Below are 18,839 nucleotides of genomic sequence, written 5' to 3'. Positions count from 1 at the left end.
TGAATGGAATGCAAATGGATAGGACATGCACATGCTGCGCTGCAAACTGTCCTACTTAGTAAATATGTATAAATAATACAAAATGTGTGTGTAACTCCTGCCTCTTAGTGGTGCCAAATGGGATCCGGATGAGGTCTACAGTGTCTAGGCCAGTGATGGCTAACCTTGGCATGCCAGCTGTTGTAGAACTACACATCCCAGCATGCCCTGGTGTCGACATTGACACACACAAAAAAATGTGTAAAACTCAAATCAACCTTTTTGTGTGTCGACCTTTTGTCAATATCAACATAATGCATGTCTATCTACACTGTAGACCTTTTCAATCCACACCGTGTCAAAGTACATTTTCTATATGATCTAAGACCACCTCTATGAGGGGTATTTAGTTAGCTACTGTAATTCATTGCAGCTATTTGATTTGCTGGGAACATCAGATGCAAATGAGCTTTTAATCATCATTTTATAGCATGTACTCAAAAAATGCTAACTAAAAGCTGATTGGTTACTATTGGCAACTTCTCCGCTCTGTAGAAGGTTTGACACTTTAAATACTTCCCTTAGTCTCTCTTTTAACAGATTGTGGTGGCAAAGTGTAGGTCACGGTGTTCAAGCTCGACCGAGAACATGCAGGCGGGACCCAGTGTCCCGTCTGCAGTGGGATAAAAGGGGGCGTGGCTGCAAGTTGCGGCCAGGAAGAGGCGAGCTGCAGCTGACAGCTTGTGAAGTCAGGCTCGTTCTCGCGAGAAACCCTGCTTAATGCTGTCGGGGAAGACAGCATTGAATAGGGCCCGGCGGCCTTCTCCCACCTGTCGAGTGTCGAAAAGTGGGCGTGATGGTTTACATGACTGTAGATTGTCGAGAAACGGCTGTGAATTCGACGGTCGGTGTCGATTTTCAACAAAACAGATTGAATTGTTTTAAAGTCTGATCTTTTTTGACGGAATCCGCCTTCAATGTCGGAGCATTGAATAAGAGAGTCATGTGATCCAGTGTCCTGAAGATAAATAATAACTAAAATTCCATTTAAAAGATGGTAAATCCAACAGAGCATCTGATAGTGTTGTATTTTCATTAATAATTAGGATTTTGTTATCGTTGAGGATAGATCTATATATATATTTTTTTCAGCATTAATTTCTTCTTTCTTTTATGGGCATTGTGCACTATATACCTCCTAATAATATACATATGTCTTTCTATATGTTTTTTCCAGGATACAGTGGCATGGGTGCCTATCATGGCAAACATTCATTTGATACATTCTCTCACAAACGAGCTTGCCTTATCAAGTCTTTAGCTATGGAAGGTGTAAACAAGCTCCGGTACCCGCCGTTCAGTCAGAGGAAGGTGGAGTGGGCCAAGTTTCTGTTGATGGGGAAGGTGAACAAGAAAAAGCTGGCTCTGGTGCTTGTGCCTATATTGGCTGTAGTAGCAGCTGTCATTTTAAAGGTAATTTAGATTTTCTTTATTGGTAAATTGCCAGCAGCCAAATGTTTCCTTTTTAATACTTTTAAAGCAACATCTTAATTGAGCATGTCGATTCTAGGTCACAGAAATCTTATTTTGTGTTTAAAAGCATAGATGCTAGTGTTTTAGAACAGTTACTATGACTGTCTCCTCTATGCCATCACCCACTCCTTTTAATGACCTCTATAATGCATGCCAGCTCAAAGTACACTTAAAATGGGCAATTTCTCTTTCAGCAAAGCTGGAGATTATTGGGATTACAGGTTGGGGCTGAGCTGACACCTACATTAAAATAAAGCTTTAAAAGAAAGCTCCTCCCTCCTGCAACCCCAGAGTTTGCTTCGTCTTTAAGTGTGGCCATAGGGTTGTGCACATTTTGAAAGGCTGTTATTGTTATAGATTAGTTTTGTCTTTATTGTGTAGCTAGGTACTGTGCACTGCTTGTAGAAGCAATCGCTTGGGGCTGGTGGTAGTTCGGTCCTGGATGGTAGTTGCCATGTTTCTTGCAGCAGCTGCATTTTGACGCAATAAAGGGGAGTGGGTGTGCTGCAGGCTGCCCAGTGGAGCTTGAGATGCTGCACTCCGCCTTCTTGCGGCCATATAGTACTGGATGCTGGCTGAGTGTGTGAGAGGACAGACCGTAAAAGGGCTACTGCCTTAGCAGTACTTCCTGCGAATGGACACCTCTCCCCTGCAGTTGCAATGTGGGCCACAATAAGATTGTGCCAGTATTAATGTATTATGTACAGCCTATGTACACTATTTGTTCTATTTGCTGCCTATTTTACTATATTAAAACTATTCATTTTCAATGGGTTTTGGGGCCTATTTCAGCATGGATCATTAATGAAAATCAATATTGGGCAATCTTCGTTAATCTGCGCATGCGATACCCCTTTAAACTGCGATCGTATTTAGGAAATTAAATTATTTGATTCAAATAGTCCCATTAGCCAACACTCAGGGATTTTGTTTCACCTGCTTAGAGGTAGCAAGAGAAACAAAATCCATGATTTATGCCATTTGTGTGTGTGTGTTTTTTTTTGTTTTTTTTTTATCATTTGCGTTCCCCCAGATATGCACACACTTATATCCGTGTCAAATCCAAAAATGAATCAGCAGACATGACACATTTTCACCAAAAAAAGACTCCTGATGCTCAAATTCTCACGTGACCTGGGATGCCAAGGGAGGCTGTTTTAGCACAACTGCAGCAATTATGTATGAGGACATATCTGTATGGATGAATTTATATTGCTGTTGTTTCCTTGCTGGGCAGCAAGGGGCCACCCCTGACTTCTATCGCAGCTGTACTTGCAGGCAAAACAAATCTTTAATATTTGGCTAAGAATTAACTGTACATTCCTGACCAATGCAATTTCTTAAACTGCTTAACAATTTTTTTCAGTAGGAATAACTAGGTTTCTATTTTTATCTATAACCGAACCTTATATTTTATTTACTTATTTTGCCATTTTGGGTTTTCTTAGAAATACCGCTGGGAACTTGCAGGCAGAGGGCTACTGCTAGCGTTGGCATTTCAGAGACTGTGGGTTAAGAAAGCTCAGTAAGCGATGACAGGGAGCCATGGTCACAGTTGACAGTAAGGTATGCAGTACCCGACATGTGGGAGCATGCCAGATGGTTCACTTTTCTTTTATGTAATCAACTTTACAAGAAACTGGACAGAATGTTACACAGAAAGTCTAACTTTATCCATACTCTTGTGTACTCCACCTTACTATCTTGTGCTCCTAAACCTGGGATTTGGGTGGTCTGCAGGAGGCAGAATTCATTGTGAGTTTGGGGACATTGTATACTTATAGGAAAACTTTGGGTCCAATTCCCTTAATCCCTGCTTTGGAGTTCTGCAGTGGGGGGTTTGAAATAGAAGATGAAAAAGTGCTTGTTATGGTAAGGCACTAAGGGGGTAGGGATGATCCTTGTCCTCTGCCCCTACTGCATCTCATCCTTGCTCGTTGTCTGCTTCCATTCCTATTCTTTCAGTTCATACCTTTTATGTGATAGGGTTTGGAAGGATATAACTAATCCTTAGTAAGATAGGTCCAACAAAGGCCGACAGTGGTTTGTGGGGTTTTTGTACGTAAGTTTAGATTGGTATATTTAGATTTTAAGGAAACAAAGACATATTGTCATTAGCAAAAAAAATACACAGGTACAATACTAATCATGGCCATACCTCAGACCAACTTTCCTCCAACCATCCAATAGAATGCTGCCCCACACACTGTACCAATATTTTTAATCAGACCAACCAAACCACAGACTTTCAGATGACCGGCCATTTTCTTTCAGCCACTATTGGTTGATAGGTGATAGGACAACACATGAATAAAGGTTGACACACCTTAGGTCGTCATGGCCAAAAAAAGGTCAACATGAGTTTTTCACAGAACAGGATTTTTTTCCAAACTTAACTATTGCTTGTGTTGATCTTCTAACCCTGTCGGCCTTAACCATGTCAACCTTTTTTATGTGTTAACCTATGGCCTGTCGACCAATATTGATCAACTTATTGACTGTCATCCTTAATTGGGTCACCCTTTGACCCATACCCTTTATTTCCACCTTGTGATGTCACATATGCAGACAGACAATGTATCTGACTACTTTTGCATATTTTAAATAAATGCGTCTTAAGGATGCAGTTAACATCCCATCTTTCCGGATCCTGGCGTTCGGTATGATGAATCCAGCATCCTTACTGCCCTCACACGACCAGCACCAGAATTCCAAAGACGGGATCGTGATTGATAAGCATGCATGGTGGCTGAGGAAGGGGTGTGGAGAGTTAGGTTTAGGCACTAGTGGCGGTGGGGGGGACTTTGGTTAGGCACCAAGAAAGTAGGGTTAGGCTTTGGGGGGGTTAGACACTAGTGGGAAGGATTTGGGTCAGGAAGGGTGGGTTAAAGTTATGTTGCTAGAAGGGGGCAGGGGAGTTAGGGTGCCCTTGGAGCCCCTGTCTGGATTTTCACTATCGGGAGGCTGGGGTCTGTATTAGGGCCACCAGCATCCTTAATACCTGTATACTGTGTGTATTAAGGTTGCTGTATTTATACCCACTTCTTTCGTAGGTAAATATTGTCTTTATTTGTACAGAAGTAGACAGACACATCATTGTAGGGCAGATTTATTAAGCTTTGTGAAGTGATAAAGTGGCTGGTAATTTATCACCTGCCAATTAGCTCCTAACTGTGAAGTTGCAGGCTGGGTTTGAAAAATGACAGTTAGGAGCAGATTGGTCAGTGATAAAGTACCGGCCACTTTATCACTTCACCGGGCTTAATAAATCTGCCCCTCGGTGTCAACCTACTTATCAGTTAGTTGGTAGGGGTAGTTCCCCCTAAACTAGAATGGCGAATGTTGAAAAATCGAACATGTTTTCAACTAGTCAGAAGGACCGTTTCTTTGCAAATTTTTTAGCGTTTGGGAACAAACTGGTGATTATCATTTGCTCCAATACTGCCAGATTATCATTCCACCCAACCAACTAGTTAACCGGTTGGGAAAATATTATGGTGTTTGGCCTGCTTATATACAGTAGTAAGATGGAAGGTACTTATGTAGTAGTTGGGCGCCAAATTTAGATAAGTACGCTTGCGAAAGGAAATCTCATCGCATGTCCCGTTTTAGTGCCATGCGATCTGTGCCATGCGATCGATGCAATGCGATCCCAGTACTTTCTATGCATAAAGTACTGTAACTATGCTTTGTGAATAAGCTTAAGCTACGTAAGTAGCGTAGTCAGTCAGAAGTTGTGAAAGTGCTCCCGGTCCCTCACTCTGAGGTAAAAAAGTGTCAGTAATGGATGCTACCCAGAGCTCTTCCACTGTTTCAGTGACTAGTGTCCACAACAGCATGGCAGCAGGTCAGCAGATGTCATTATTCAGCCTGCCGACATCAGAGGAGGAGGCGTTGCTGTTCTTACAGCAAAAAAAATTGCTGTTGGTTACGCAGACTTGCGTAAACGGGCATCCCATGAGGCTCACAGTGAAAGAAGGTATGTGGCGCTGCCACATCAAGTCCTACTGTCGAAAGGTCACTGTGCGAGCAGACCTTTGGTACCCTAGATTCTAGCTGTCATTCGTCACCCTCATACGGTTTCTGTACTCCTGGGCACAGGAACTTACTACTGTCGTCTACTGCCAGAGGGAGTTACAGATGTCAATTAAGACGACGGTGCAGTATAATGCACTTATGAGGGAGGCCTGCACCATCGATCTTCTCTCACAGCCCCAGACCCAAATTGGAGGACCTGGACTGGTGGTGGAGGTCGATGAGACCCTGTTTTCAAAAAGTAAATATGCAGTTGGGAGGATGCTGCCCCAGCAATGGGTGTTCGGCGGCATCTGCAGGGAGACGGGCCTGCATCCTCACAGCGGTCGAAAGGAGAGACTTCAGCACCCTTATGGCTGCCATCACCCAGAATGTTGCCCCCGGGTCCATTATATAAAGTGACTGCTGGAGGGCATATAAGACGGAGGAATTACAGGAGGCCGGCTATGAACACTGCAGGTTAAACCACAGATACAATTTTGTGGACCCTGAATCTGGGGTACACACCCAGAATATAGAAAGGATGTGGGGGGGCCGCCAAATGGAGGAATAAGAAACACAGAGGCACTGCAAGACCGCACTTAAACTCATACCTTCAGGAGTTCGTGTGGAGGAGAATTGTGGGTGCAGACAACCCTTTTGAAAGGATTTCATATGCAATAACCCTCCTGCCGAAGGGTACTGCAGTGCCCACTTAGTGCCTGTCTTTTTTTTTCATAATCTTGTTCCTAATATTGTAGTTATTATCTTTACTATTCTTTATGTATTTGTGATTCTTGTTATATTTAATCATTATCTTTATAATTTTTCAGTAAATTCACAGTTTGACGTTAACATGTGTCCACATTACTGTCTCAGATGTGTTGTATGGCTTCTGTGAATGTGTTCCTGGAAACAGCCCACTATCCACGAGACTCCGAAGTGTGGCGAGCGCAGCGGAACGCGTCCTCCCGACCTTTTCATATAGTGTGTCGAGCCACCGAACCCGAAGCGTGGCGAGCGGCCGCAGATTACTTTTACAGGTTTTCCGCATACGCTCGCCGCGATTCAGGCTCGCTGCGCTCGCCACACTATATGAAATCAACTCCACGCAGACGTGGATAGTGGGTGTATGAAAAAGTCGGGAGGACGCGTTCCGCCGCCCCTCGCCACGCTTCGGGGTGGCGTGGATAATGGGGGAACGCTGCACTTGCAACGCTTTGGTTTGGTGTGGATAGTGGGGGGAGAGCAAAATTGGCAGTACAGTTAATGGTATCACACCCTACAAAATCGCAATGAGGTACAATGTCATGCGATGCTATGCTATCAGCCCGCCCAAAAAAAAGCAGTGAATAAATTACTTAGTGAGATCGCATCCCAAGGTACGATGAGCCCGCAATTCAGCAGTGAATGAATCACTTAGTAATGTCGCATCGTATGCTACTAAAAATAGACACGCAATGCGATTTCCTTACGCAGAATAGCCCACTAAGCAAATTTCTTAGTGAGCGCCCAACTACTACATAAGTACCAGATAAAACAATGTTTCGTTCATATGAATGTATAACAAACGCTATACAATCTAACAGGTGTGGGACACCAATTTGATTTCCACATGATCAGTTGGCACTAATAGCTAATTGCTATATATGCATGTTTTTATGACCTTTTTTGACATTTCAATGAGCAGCAGAAAACTACATGTTATGTAGCGCAGACATGATTCATGTAGACTTGTACTAAGCCAAAGTGAACTCCTTGAAAAATTTGTGAGACCAGTAGACTAAATTGTTATAAAATGCAGTTAATAATCTGCTATACTAAGCTTGAATAGTACATGAGGCTTCCCTATGATTTCCTGACATTCAATATACTGACTGTCAAAATTCTGACATGTTCAAAATGCTGGCTTTCATTATGGCAACATGGTCAAATGCCAACATTTTAAAATGTTGATGTGTCAAAAAGTCAACATGGTTTTTATGTGTCTATGTCGACATTGACACCGTATATATGTTCCGGGCCCCTCACTTCGTATATAGTGCCTCTCTGCGCTCTGAACACCACTATAATGAACTCCATGGATCGTGAAGTAAGAACAAGTCAGATTCAAAGAAAATAATCCTGAAAAACGCATGTTAACTTTTTGACTACATTTTCGCCATGTTGGCATTTTGACCATGTCGTTAAGAATGTCATCATTTTGAACGTGTCGGTATTTTGACTGTCTGCCAATTGTCGGTGGTATTTTGACTGTCGGTGAATGGACAGCATTCCATACATGAAGCACATGTACCTTTTTTTTGTGTGTGAAAAATCCAAATGATGGGTTCAATTGACAATAGAAAACCATTTTGGGTATACGGACTTTGACTAAATACCTCATTGGAGATGCATAATGATTTCAGTAATTCCTCCTTTTAATATCAGATGTGCATTTTGTTTTGCAGATGATCTAACAGAGGATGATGGTTAGATAATAACAAGACACCTACCTGTTCCTGATTCTCCTGAATCCCTATGAGTCTATGCATTGTGTGAACGCATTCATTTGTGTCTTGTAAATGAAAACATTTTCTGCTGCTGTTTAAAACTAAAGCCTTCAGGTACACTGGTCTATCCTGTCTTCCTAATGTCCTACAGAAGTGGTTCCCAACCCTGGTCCTCAAGTACCCCAAACAGTGCACGTTTTGCAGGTCTGGACACAGAATCAGTGAAATAATTAGCTCCACCTGTGGATTTTTTAAAATGTTCCTGAATAATCTGTGCAGCTGCCGGGTGACCTGGAAAACGTGTACTGTTGGGGGTACTTGAGGACCAGGGTTGGGAACCACTGTCCTACAGGGGTTGTTAATTATTGTATTTTTTTTTTGTTTTCATAAAATAATAGGCTTCTTACCATAACTAAAGTGATTTGTATATTTGGTTGCCATTAGCATTGTACAAACTGAAACATGCAGTTCCTTTAGTTGTTGACATAAAGCCATTATTTTGCTGCTTCTGTCACAAATTAAAATGGAATGTGGTGGTTAGGGGGTGTTACATTTTAAAGGTATCATTGAGGGAATTCAATTAAACGTGATATTGAGAAGCAGAGGGAATGTTTTGCCTGGAGCTATGGAATTAGCATCAGATTTCTACTTGCACCCTCCTGAGGTGCGAGCAGAAATCTAACAAAACTAGTGCTGCGATGTGAGTTTTGCTTACCGCCCACACTATCTGCATCAGACGTGCACTTACATCAAATTAAAGATGGTTACTGTGACTAAATTACATTTTTTGTTTGTTGTTGTGGTAACCTTCATCTCCCGACTTTAAGTGCAGGGTGCGATGCAGGTAATTGAATCACTCCGGGCACACTAAGTAGTGCTTTTGACATGTAGAAGGCTTCATGATGGAAGAGCTGTACTTGCAGTGTATGGCCCTAAAACAACTGCCACTTTTGACTAACTAACTACTGATACCAGATGAGCACAATCTGACATACATGCTGTCATGTCCTACTGCACTAATTAGGTCCAACGGGTTCCATGTCTGTGCAACTAGCATGCACATAGGTGTAGTAACAATTTAACACTGTAATCGGCTCTGTCTACTGCAGGGATAGCATAGCCCTCACTATATAAAAGCAAGACGGGTGATGTTCTCCCTGAGATCTGCCAACCAAGCTATCCCTTGGCAATGCACTTGTTACCGCCATTATTCAGTTGCAGTTGTGTGAATGGCTTTGTCACTTTGACTTCTAGTTGCAGTGAGTAGAGAGAAGGTAGTGCTGAATATTGTACCATGTTCATGATCATACATAAAAACTGGTCTGCAGCGATGTAGAAATCCCTTTTATTGGCTTTGAAACCCCCAAATGTTCTGTAAATATACTATCCTAGCAGCAATTCCTTCAGGCAACATGACAGATTGCATCACGTTGGATATCTTAATGTCAGAACAGCTCTGGTTAATTGGAAAATATTTTAAAGTCTGCTCAGGGTGTTCTGTCTTTTTTCTTCAAAAGTCTGTTTCCAGTAACTGCGGCATATCCAATAAGCCACAATAATGCTGCTAATGGATCCCCATGGGCCTATCCAGTTGTCCCTGCTAGTCAGCATGTATGCAGCATGCAGAGTGAAATTCCCAATAACCAGCCCTAAAGTGTAGTGCTACTAATTGGGTACACCCACTGACTGAAATCAGCCAATATAAAAAGTTGTGAAATATGTTTAAAACACCCATTTAAGGATTTTACATGGAAAGATAAAAGCCTGATATTTGTAGAATTTTAACAGTAGTATTTCTCTGTATACTGATACTTAAAACACCTGTGTCAGACGTTAATATAAAGTTTGTACATTAATAAAATGTTCTATTTGGATAAATAATAGTGACATGGCTGGGTGAGAATAAGTCTATTTTACGTCTGGGTTGTGTTTAAATGTTTTAAATATAGTTTTCATTTTCAATATATAAATACAATTAATTACTAAAAAATCATATTTGCAATGAATTAGATCACCTATTGTGTCTAAATGTATTACAATACAAAATCAATAACCTTAACTGAATGTAATTTTTTTCTTTTATAAGAACTATATATACATATATGTTTTATTATGATGTATTGATTAGAGAGTATTTTCTTGTGTCATTTTATATTAACATTTACAAATAAAGTTTTATCACACATGTGTTGTATCATTCATTCAAGTGCCATATATACAGTGCATACTGAGGCAATTGTCAGTAATCTTCATTTTGTGTCGTTCTGCAATATAAAAGACTGAATACAATATTTACACTATATTTCAATTTAATCCAATATTTACACTATATTTCAATTTGTTCCAATATTTACACTATATTTCAATTTGTTCCAATATTTACACTATATTTCAATTTGTTCCAATATTTACACTATATTTCAATTTGTTCCAATATTTACACTATATTTCAATTTGTTCCATCAGAGACAAAAATTCAACCAGCATGATCTGCGTCTATGGGCCAGATGCATTAAGCTTCAAAAGTGATAATGTGGAGAATGATAAAAAACCAACCAATCAGCTCCTGCCTGCTATTTCTCAAACACAGTCTGTTACATGGCTGGTAGGAGCTGATTTGCTGGATGTTTATCACTTTTGAAGCTTAGTGCATCTGGCCCTATGTACTAAATATTGTAGAGACATACAATGTATTACGTGAGCTAGTAGAGAAGTTGCCCATCGTAACCAATCCGCTGCTAGGTATAATTTTATAGAATGCACTTGATTAAATGTTATTTCAAAGCAGATTGGTTGCAATGGGTAACTTTTCTACTCTTACCACTGCTATATCTATATCTCCCCCATAGACCAGTGTTTGGTGTTTAGAATTTGAGATTGCATTGTATGATAATACCTCTGAGTTAATGGACCGTTGGCCTTTATTTACTGTAAAAAGTTAAATATACTGGACCCATATTGAGGTTATGTTTGTTAGTGTTCAGATGATGCACTTCATTGGCTGGTCTGTGTAACCTTATGGTGTCACAGGTTAACCAATGCTGCATACAGGAGGCCTCTTGCTGCGTTACCATTTCTATCTGTGGAAGCAGTTAGATTATTTTATTTTTTTTGCTGGGTTAGAAATGATGCTATTAAATCACTTGTGTATTATCAACAAAACCTGATCTGTTAAAGGTACATGATGACTGGTGTTGTTCACCACTATTATAGAGGGATAGTAGAGTTGTCCACAATCACACAAAGGTATTCCGAATTATTAAAAGCTAATTAAATACACCTTTTTTATTTCCATGTGATTTAATACAGAACACTACAAAACATGTAAAGCATTTTCACAATAGTTCTTATTCATGAAGTGAACCACAGGATAACTGTACAGAACTGTGCACTAAATGTTCCAAAGCTGCCTTAATACATTCCAAACTATGATCTTTTATTGTTCCAGACCCTTTTTTTATCAGAGTACTGTGCGTGCAAGAACACAGCCTCTGAGCCACCATTATTACTGATAGAATGGAAACTATTGCCTTTTAACAGTGAACTTTATAATTAGTGCAATGAATAAAGTTGAAATAAGGATTACTCCCTCACAAGCTCGCCGGACAATGAGCTTCTTCATGCTTGCTTATCCAGTCTTGAAACCTCTGCAATGTTTTGGTATAACTCCGCATCTGTGCTGGTGCTGTCCAGGGCACCATAGTTGTTCAGTTCTATATAATCTAACAGGAAAAATGAAGAAATGCTTTTAAATGTAAAACAAAAAGTGAATATTCTAGGTAAATCATACTCTTTAATGCCTGGTTCAGCCTTAAAACTGTTTTAATTTAGCAGCAATATCTCTGAAATCCATTAATTAGGCCTGGACGACCTGTGGCTATCCCACGATGCCCTATCCAGTTTTCTTATTGGGAAATGATAACTGTTACAATTAATTCTTATACCCCTTTTCCACTGCATTGGAATACCCGGGTCTTTGCAAATTAAGATGCATCAATATCGGGATTTTGCTCAGTGGAAGAGGGTCCAAAAAACCAACTCTGGTCCAGTTACCCAGGAATCCAATACGAGTTAAGAGGCAGTGTAAATGGGTTACCCATGTTATGTGATGTGAGACCACTTACCGAATGAGAACCCATACCTCATAAACCTCCCTGTTCTGGGCAGCTTGGGGGACATGGTGCATGCTGTAAGTTCTGCTATGTTCCAGAGGCTGGGCACATTTTCCAGAGTGCTGAGCTTGCCTTGCACTATTAGAGAGCATGGCCTAACGGGACTTAGGCTACTGGCAAGGGCTCTCAATCTGCTAGTTTTCCCGGTGCTTGGAGATGACGTCCTTTCCAAATGCCAGCCAAAAGACACTGCATCTATGTGAAGTGTAAACAGTGCTGACCTGACCTGATATTCCCGCCGCAGTATAACTGTGTTCCAAGTCTAGGCTTCAACTCAGGACTTTGGTGTAAAAGGGATATTCTATTTATTTGTCTGCCCATTTGTACACTGTTTTCACATTGTACATCTCATGGCCCTTAAACATTGAAAGGAACTGATGAGTTACTTACCTGCTGTATCGATACTATGCTCAAATAATGTCTCCGGTTCTGTTTTTAAACATACATGTTCCTTGGCCTAAAACAATATAATAACAAAATACAAAATGTATGTAAATGTCGTAGCAGACACATTTTGCTTTTAGCAGTCCTGGATAAATTAACTGATACAGCACAGTAATATAACATCAACAAATTAAATGAACAACATTGTTTTTTGGTACAATGGCACCTATGTTAGACAGCAAATGAACAGTCCGTTCTTGAAGTGGATGTGTTGGAAGTATTTAAAATGGACAAGCGTAAGGCAACTGTAATGTGGTGTGCGGAGGGGGGTCTTTGTCATTCACTGGCGCCTCCTCTTACCCTCATGACGGGACAGCTCAGCGTGGCTTTCCCCGGCACCACCTCCTCCCCTCTGCAGCTGGAAGGACGTCTGGCTGCCTTGCTAGGGGGAGGAGGGGTTTACCTTCCAGGTCCAGGAGGATCTGCACCAAGGTAAGCCAGAGGGAGGGGGAGAGTGGGGTTGGCGGAGGTGGCAAAAAGAAGCCCATAGGCTGCTATAGGGTATCGGGGCGGTGGGGTTTTAGAACATATGAAAATGCAGTAGAATGGGGGTTTTACCACGTTTTTTGGCTTAGTAAATCCCGTGACTTTGAAAAGGGCCAAATTTAGATAGACACTGAAAATTCTTTTTACAAGCAGGGATTGACTACAGCGCTAGATCAATATGTTACTTAATTTTTTGTAGGATTCCTTTTATTTAAAAAATCAGGGAACCAATAAAAAAAAGTACATGAAAAAAATATGCAAAAATATATATAAAAAATATACAACGCAAAAAACAGTTCCTTGTAGTAAGAAATTGATAAGCACACCGGACCTCTCGGGGACAGATATCTCCTCCACTTAGATGTTAATGTGGGATTTCTACTTCAGCAGGACAACCGTTGCTTTCTCACTGGTACTCTTCCCTTAGGGCACCACACTGCCACTGTGGTAACCCCTTAGGTTTTCCCTGTGTTGAAGAAAGTATTCCCCGGTGGATGGAAGACGTGAAGGGGATCCTTAGAGCAAAACCACGGCACGCGCTGCTCTCCTGACCAGATCCTGCCTGTGCTCGCAGCCTGGCGGGGTCACGGTAACGCTGATCTCTTGTCTTGCCGTAGTGCTCAAAAGTGGTCAGGATTCCTTTCCAAGGTTTACCTGATGTATGTAAACCTCTTGGAGCTTGTTAAGGTACAGCCGGGCAGCGCTGAGCACTTGGCTCACCCTCAGACGCTGCCCGGCTGAGCGGCTGTACGCGGTGCGGGTGGAGGAAAATGTCAGTTAACATGCATCGGGGTCCAGGACTGAACTGCACACAGCGCAGCGAGCCCTCCCTCCTGCCGGCTAAGCCAGACCTCCAGCTCTCCCTCCTGCCCTGCTCCCAACTACCGCCCCCCAGTGGCCAGCGCCCTAGGCAAATGCCTAACACTGCCTAGTGGTGGCGCCGGCACTGTTCCCCTGTGTCTGGCGGCTATTTCTTTTATCAAAGCTCCGGTCTCCAGCTGCTCATCGACGCGTTTCTACCTGTGTAGGTCTTTTTCATCTTGAAAAAGACCTACACAGGTAGAAATTGGGAGTAGAAAGGACAGCAGTTGTTTTGAGGTGGTACTCTAATAAGACATAATATTGTTATGAGTATTATTATTATTACTACTGATCAAGAAACAAATGTAATCTAAAAACATGACCCCACTGACAGTTCAATCCCCATTAGATCTCACTGTTTTCCCCTCCAATCCATGCATGCAAATGAAGATGAATGACATCATAAAGTGGCATTTGCGGTACAGTTTTCCACTATCTGTGCATGCCCCTTTATTGTACTCCCATAGTTTATACCTGCTGCTCTTATGTGCTGTAAACTATTTGGCTACATTGAAATACTCTTAACCACAAAATACTGTTTTTATCCATTTGAACTTGTGCTGTGTGTTGTTTTTGTTACCTTTTATTCCAAGTTTTGCTGGAAACATGAGAGGAACTCCAACTGGGAACGCTATCAGGCTGGGTGCCGGACGGCTCCCCGACAATCGGGATTCTGACAGTCAATACTCCGACGTCAGAATCCCGACTGCTCCGTGGTGGGGGTCCATGACCCCCATAGAGGGAGAATAAAATAGGTGGCGAGCTACTGCTTGCCACCGTGCCCGCAGCGTGGCGAGGGCAGCGAGCCCGCAAGGGGCTTCCGACTGTCGGTGAATTATACCACACCCATCAGGCCATAACCAATTAAGGATGCTATTGTTCCAATGTGTGGCTTCCCAATGGCTCTGAGAAGTCCAGTTACAACATTCTGTGTAAGATAAACATGAAGACTTGAGGAACGTACTGTGAAAACAGAATCACCATAGATGTACAGGTAAACAGAACTCAAAAAGTAAACTACACTTACTGATAACATCACTTTTGGCTCAATTTCATTTATTAGTACCCAACAATGTACTGTATATGCAGTGGAGGCAAACTTTTGAACTGAACCAATATATAATATGTAATTTACTAGTCACTAATAATATTTTAATTAAATATAATCTGCTGGAAATCCTTTTTTAAGATATGGGAGGGGCGATTCCATACAAAAATGATATAATTTAAGAAAATCTTTGTATAGTTCCTCTGCATGTTACATACTGCATGTGCTGTAGCCAAAATAATTTTGTTCCTATATCTGGCCAATCCTGAATTGGAAACTTCTGTTTGTTCATGAAATGAGCGTTTCTGCAACTAGTAAGCAAGAAGAACCATTGTGTGGGAGTGTAGTAAGAGGGGAGCCAAAGTTACTGCCTATTCTGAGTTGTACTCATAGGGGGCAATTTACTAAGATGGGAGTTCTATTCGGATCGGTTGTGGCTATTGACACCCAATCAGATATTATCTATTATCTTCTATAAAGTGTTAAATAAATAAGAAGTAGATTATAATTGGTTACCACATCCCATCTGAAATAGAACCCCATAGAGTCCTACATATCCCAAGAGGGTGCCTATTTCACCCAGATTTCTTGTACTTTTCTTGCATGGGGAAAGTCTTTGTGTTGATGATGATAAATGCAGTTGTGTAGGGGAAATGTGTCAGTGCATTGCCTATACATTAGGATGTGCATATAGTAGCAATCAGTTTTGCAATCCACTGGTATTCAGACTTCAGTCGCATTCGGACCTGCATGTGATTCAGGGTCGGATGTATTAACAACACGAAATACATTCAGCCCTGCATCACAACAATACTAATCCCATATGTATTAGCATATGCAATTAGTATCGCAAAGGACAGCTCTTGCGGAAAGAGATGCCTTTTTACAAAGCCACCAGTGCCGGGTGATAGGGTCCCTCTCACCTCCTATGCCCAGGAGCCTCCTACGGCTGCAAAGACTCCTGGGCTCCTCATACCTGCACCTGGAAGGGGAAGTCCTGTTGCTAGGGACGAGGAGGTTACTGGATCTGGGCAGCACACCAGGAGGCTGCCCAGACAGCAAGTGTGTGTGTGTGTGGGGAGGGGTGGTAAGAAGCCCACAGGCTTCTATAGGGTAATGCCAGCAAAATCGACCATTACCCTCTGCATAAAAAACACGGCAGTCCCAGGTTGATACACGTTAATGACAACAACAACAAAAAAACAGAGAAGAGGGGTTTTACTGCAGTATCCATTTGATACATCCCAGCCTCAGAATCTAGTCACTGTGAATATCTGTATTTGTGCATAGGTGTATATGATACTGTTTGCACAGACAGCAATGGAGCAGGGCCACAGAACAATAGATTGGTTTTAATTAGTGTATGTGTGGATGTGTCAGGCAAGAACCCCATCAAACAAAATAATGGATTTTATTCAGCGAGATCAGGTTGATAAGCCGTGAAAATACTTGTCAAATTATTATAAAGACCCTAATTCATGGAGGCTGTATACATGTGTGCATGTGCCACAATGGTGTTATAATGGTGGGCGCAGTGAGCAAGGCCAGATTAATAATGGGATCTGGACCGGAAAGTATTGTTTCCTTCCTCTAATTACACTGATTTTAGATAGATAAGTTGCCCCAGGTGCGCCTCGCCCGGCGCGGACCTCTGGCACATGCTGTGGTCTTGCCCGCCGGTCCTGGCCTTCTGGGAGGCGGTCTGGGCTAACATAATTATCACTGAACCATCTCTTCCCCCCATGGACCCCAGATATTGTATGTTTGCTCTTGGCCTGGAGGAGTCCCACTCGCCCCCCATATACAAGTATGTTCTCTGCCTGACTGCCCTGGCGAAGGTCCTGATTGCAAGGAAATGGTTTGATGTCTCACACCCGAGTATATACAGCTGGAGATCCCTTGTCAATGAGGTCACGGGCCACGAGAGATTCACCTACAGATCAAGGGGCTCACTAGTCCCCTATATAGCTAAGTGGAGTAGATGGACCTCCTCCAGATTTGCCCTGTCCGTTGATCCCCAGCAGAATCTGTCTACGCATTAATACCCACTATAAGTATTCTCATTGCTCACCTATCCTCTCCCCAGCATGGTCTAAACAGAACCACATCTTACTTCACCTACATGTTGGAAATAATAACCTGATAAGTGTGCAGTGCCCCTCTTTACATTGCATTTTATGGTAATTTTATTGCAATTCTTTCTTTTTCTTTTCCAGCTGTCTCTTTCAATTTCTCTTCCTTTGTTACTTGTTCGGGGGGTGGCGGGATAGTACTCTATGTTATGGGTACTGGGTTATGTTCATTGGGAAGAAAATTTAACACGTAACCGATCCATTTGCATACTCTGTATCGTTCCTAATCCCATAAGAGTGAGTGGTAGAGATGGACAAGAACAAACTATAACATGGTTACTACTGAAAGGTTTACATTTCTTTATTGTCGACTGATATATCTTATTGTTCCTCTTTTTTGTTTGCCCTGTTTCTTCACACTTGCTCAATACTCTATGTACGTCAAAAGTACAGATGTGCACTGTTCTCATTTCTGTCAAATAAAAATGACTCAATTTAGATAGATAAGTTACTACTTGCTTCTGTCATGAGTGTAAATAGAAAAAAACTAGAAGCTCTTGGTATACATTTGGTTAAGATCAGGTAACTAAGCTATAGCAGACACCTATAAGTCCAAGCCTTATGTCCCTTGTATAAATTTAGCCTAAACCAGGAAATAAATCCTAAATAGAAAATAGTTTTACAAATACATATGATAACACAGACAATAATGTGCATTTAATTCACTAGTTGCAGATAAAATAAAGATATACGTACTTACAAATGGTGAGCTAAATTTAAAAAAAAAAAAAAAAAACGCTCTTCACAATTTTCTTTGCCCAATGCACCATGTTCTATTGTTTTCAGAATTCACACCAGTATCACTTACTTATCATTGGTAAATATTTCACCAAGTGGATCCCTCAGGCCAAGCAACAGGATGGAAAGGAATACTGTCAATGCAGCTTAAAGAGAAAAAAAAAAGAGATGTTTTATAGTAATACAAGTGATTTGATGCTATTTATTACGTAATGTTAATCAAATCTGTATGTCATCATTTATAATGTATTTATGTCTAATGTCATTACAAGTGTTCAATAGGAAAATGTGTTTATTGAGAAGATAATACATTCTCTATTGCAAATTATGATTACTACTAGAGAAGTTAAAACATAAGTATAGGAAGAAGGCTGCACCCTGGATGGCAGTTGCATGTGTGACTGTGGGTCTCCAGACTCCCAAACTAGCACATGCACAAAAAATGGAAACACACTTCGGCGCTATCCTGGACAGACAAAATGGGAGACAAACACTCTGGAGAATCTGTAGATTACGTGGTCCTCCGTCCCTTGATATCCTCCCCTGTCTCTTTAGGTTCCCTCAGAGACCTTATGCAAGGTCCCATTATCACGTAAAGCAGGGGTGGGGAACCTTTTTTGTGCCAAGGGCCGTTTATATGGGGAAAAATTCCTTTGGTTGCCATATGTAAAATGAATGAATGAATTGTAACCAGCCAGGGAGATTCATTGAAGCAGCCCCTTTGTGCTGCTGGTATATTGTGCAGCAGCAGGGGGGGTGCTGCTGGTATATCTTGCAGCAACCCGGGGGGGGGGGGTGTTATACCACCAGCCCCTGGTGGTAAGTGGCATTATCTAGCAGGAGGCCGGGGAAGAGGGGGTGTTAATGCCGCTTACCGGCCTAAAGAGAAGCACCTGGGTGTTCAAAGCCAGCCAGAACAATGGAAGCGTACAGCACAGCG

General features: G+C 41.7%; 1 protein-coding gene and 1 long non-coding RNA gene across 4 annotated transcripts in view; one reads left to right on the top strand and one right to left on the bottom strand.

Moving 5' to 3' along the window:
• The window catches only part of ALDH3A2 (aldehyde dehydrogenase 3 family member A2), a 51,880-nt gene extending 41,677 nt beyond the window's left edge, over positions 1-10,203 (top strand). Inside the window, exons 10-12 of one of the 2 annotated variants that reach the window (XM_083173727.1) lie at positions 1,217-1,452; positions 2,961-3,078; positions 7,977-10,203. In XM_083173727.1, the coding sequence (XP_083029853.1) occupies positions 1,217-1,452; positions 2,961-3,041 (317 nt within the window). In that variant the 3' untranslated portion in view covers positions 3,042-3,078; positions 7,977-10,203. The remainder of the gene's footprint in view (positions 1-1,216; positions 1,453-2,960; positions 3,079-7,976) is intronic. The other variant, XM_083173728.1, reaches the window with a different exon arrangement.
• Positions 10,204-11,415: 1,212 nt separating this feature from the next.
• Positions 11,416-18,037, bottom strand: LOC146058976 (uncharacterized). Of its 2 annotated transcripts, none has more exons than XR_014470077.1 (3): positions 17,970-18,037; positions 12,581-12,647; positions 11,416-11,740 (listed from the first exon to the last, which is right to left on the bottom strand). It is a non-coding gene; the product is annotated as an uncharacterized LOC146058976 (long non-coding RNA). The 2 variants fall into 2 exon arrangements; XR_014470078.1 differs by lacking the exon at positions 17,970-18,037 and adding an exon at positions 15,953-16,011.
• Positions 18,038-18,839: the final 802 nt, after the last annotated feature.

This window comes from Crinia signifera, chromosome 2 (assembly GCF_055691185.1).
Source record: "Crinia signifera chromosome 2, ASM5569118v1, whole genome shotgun sequence".
NCBI lineage: Eukaryota > Metazoa > Chordata > Amphibia > Anura > Myobatrachidae > Crinia > Crinia signifera.
The sequence above is the reverse complement of the archived record's forward strand: the minus strand, read 5'-3'. Positions and strand labels throughout refer to the sequence as shown.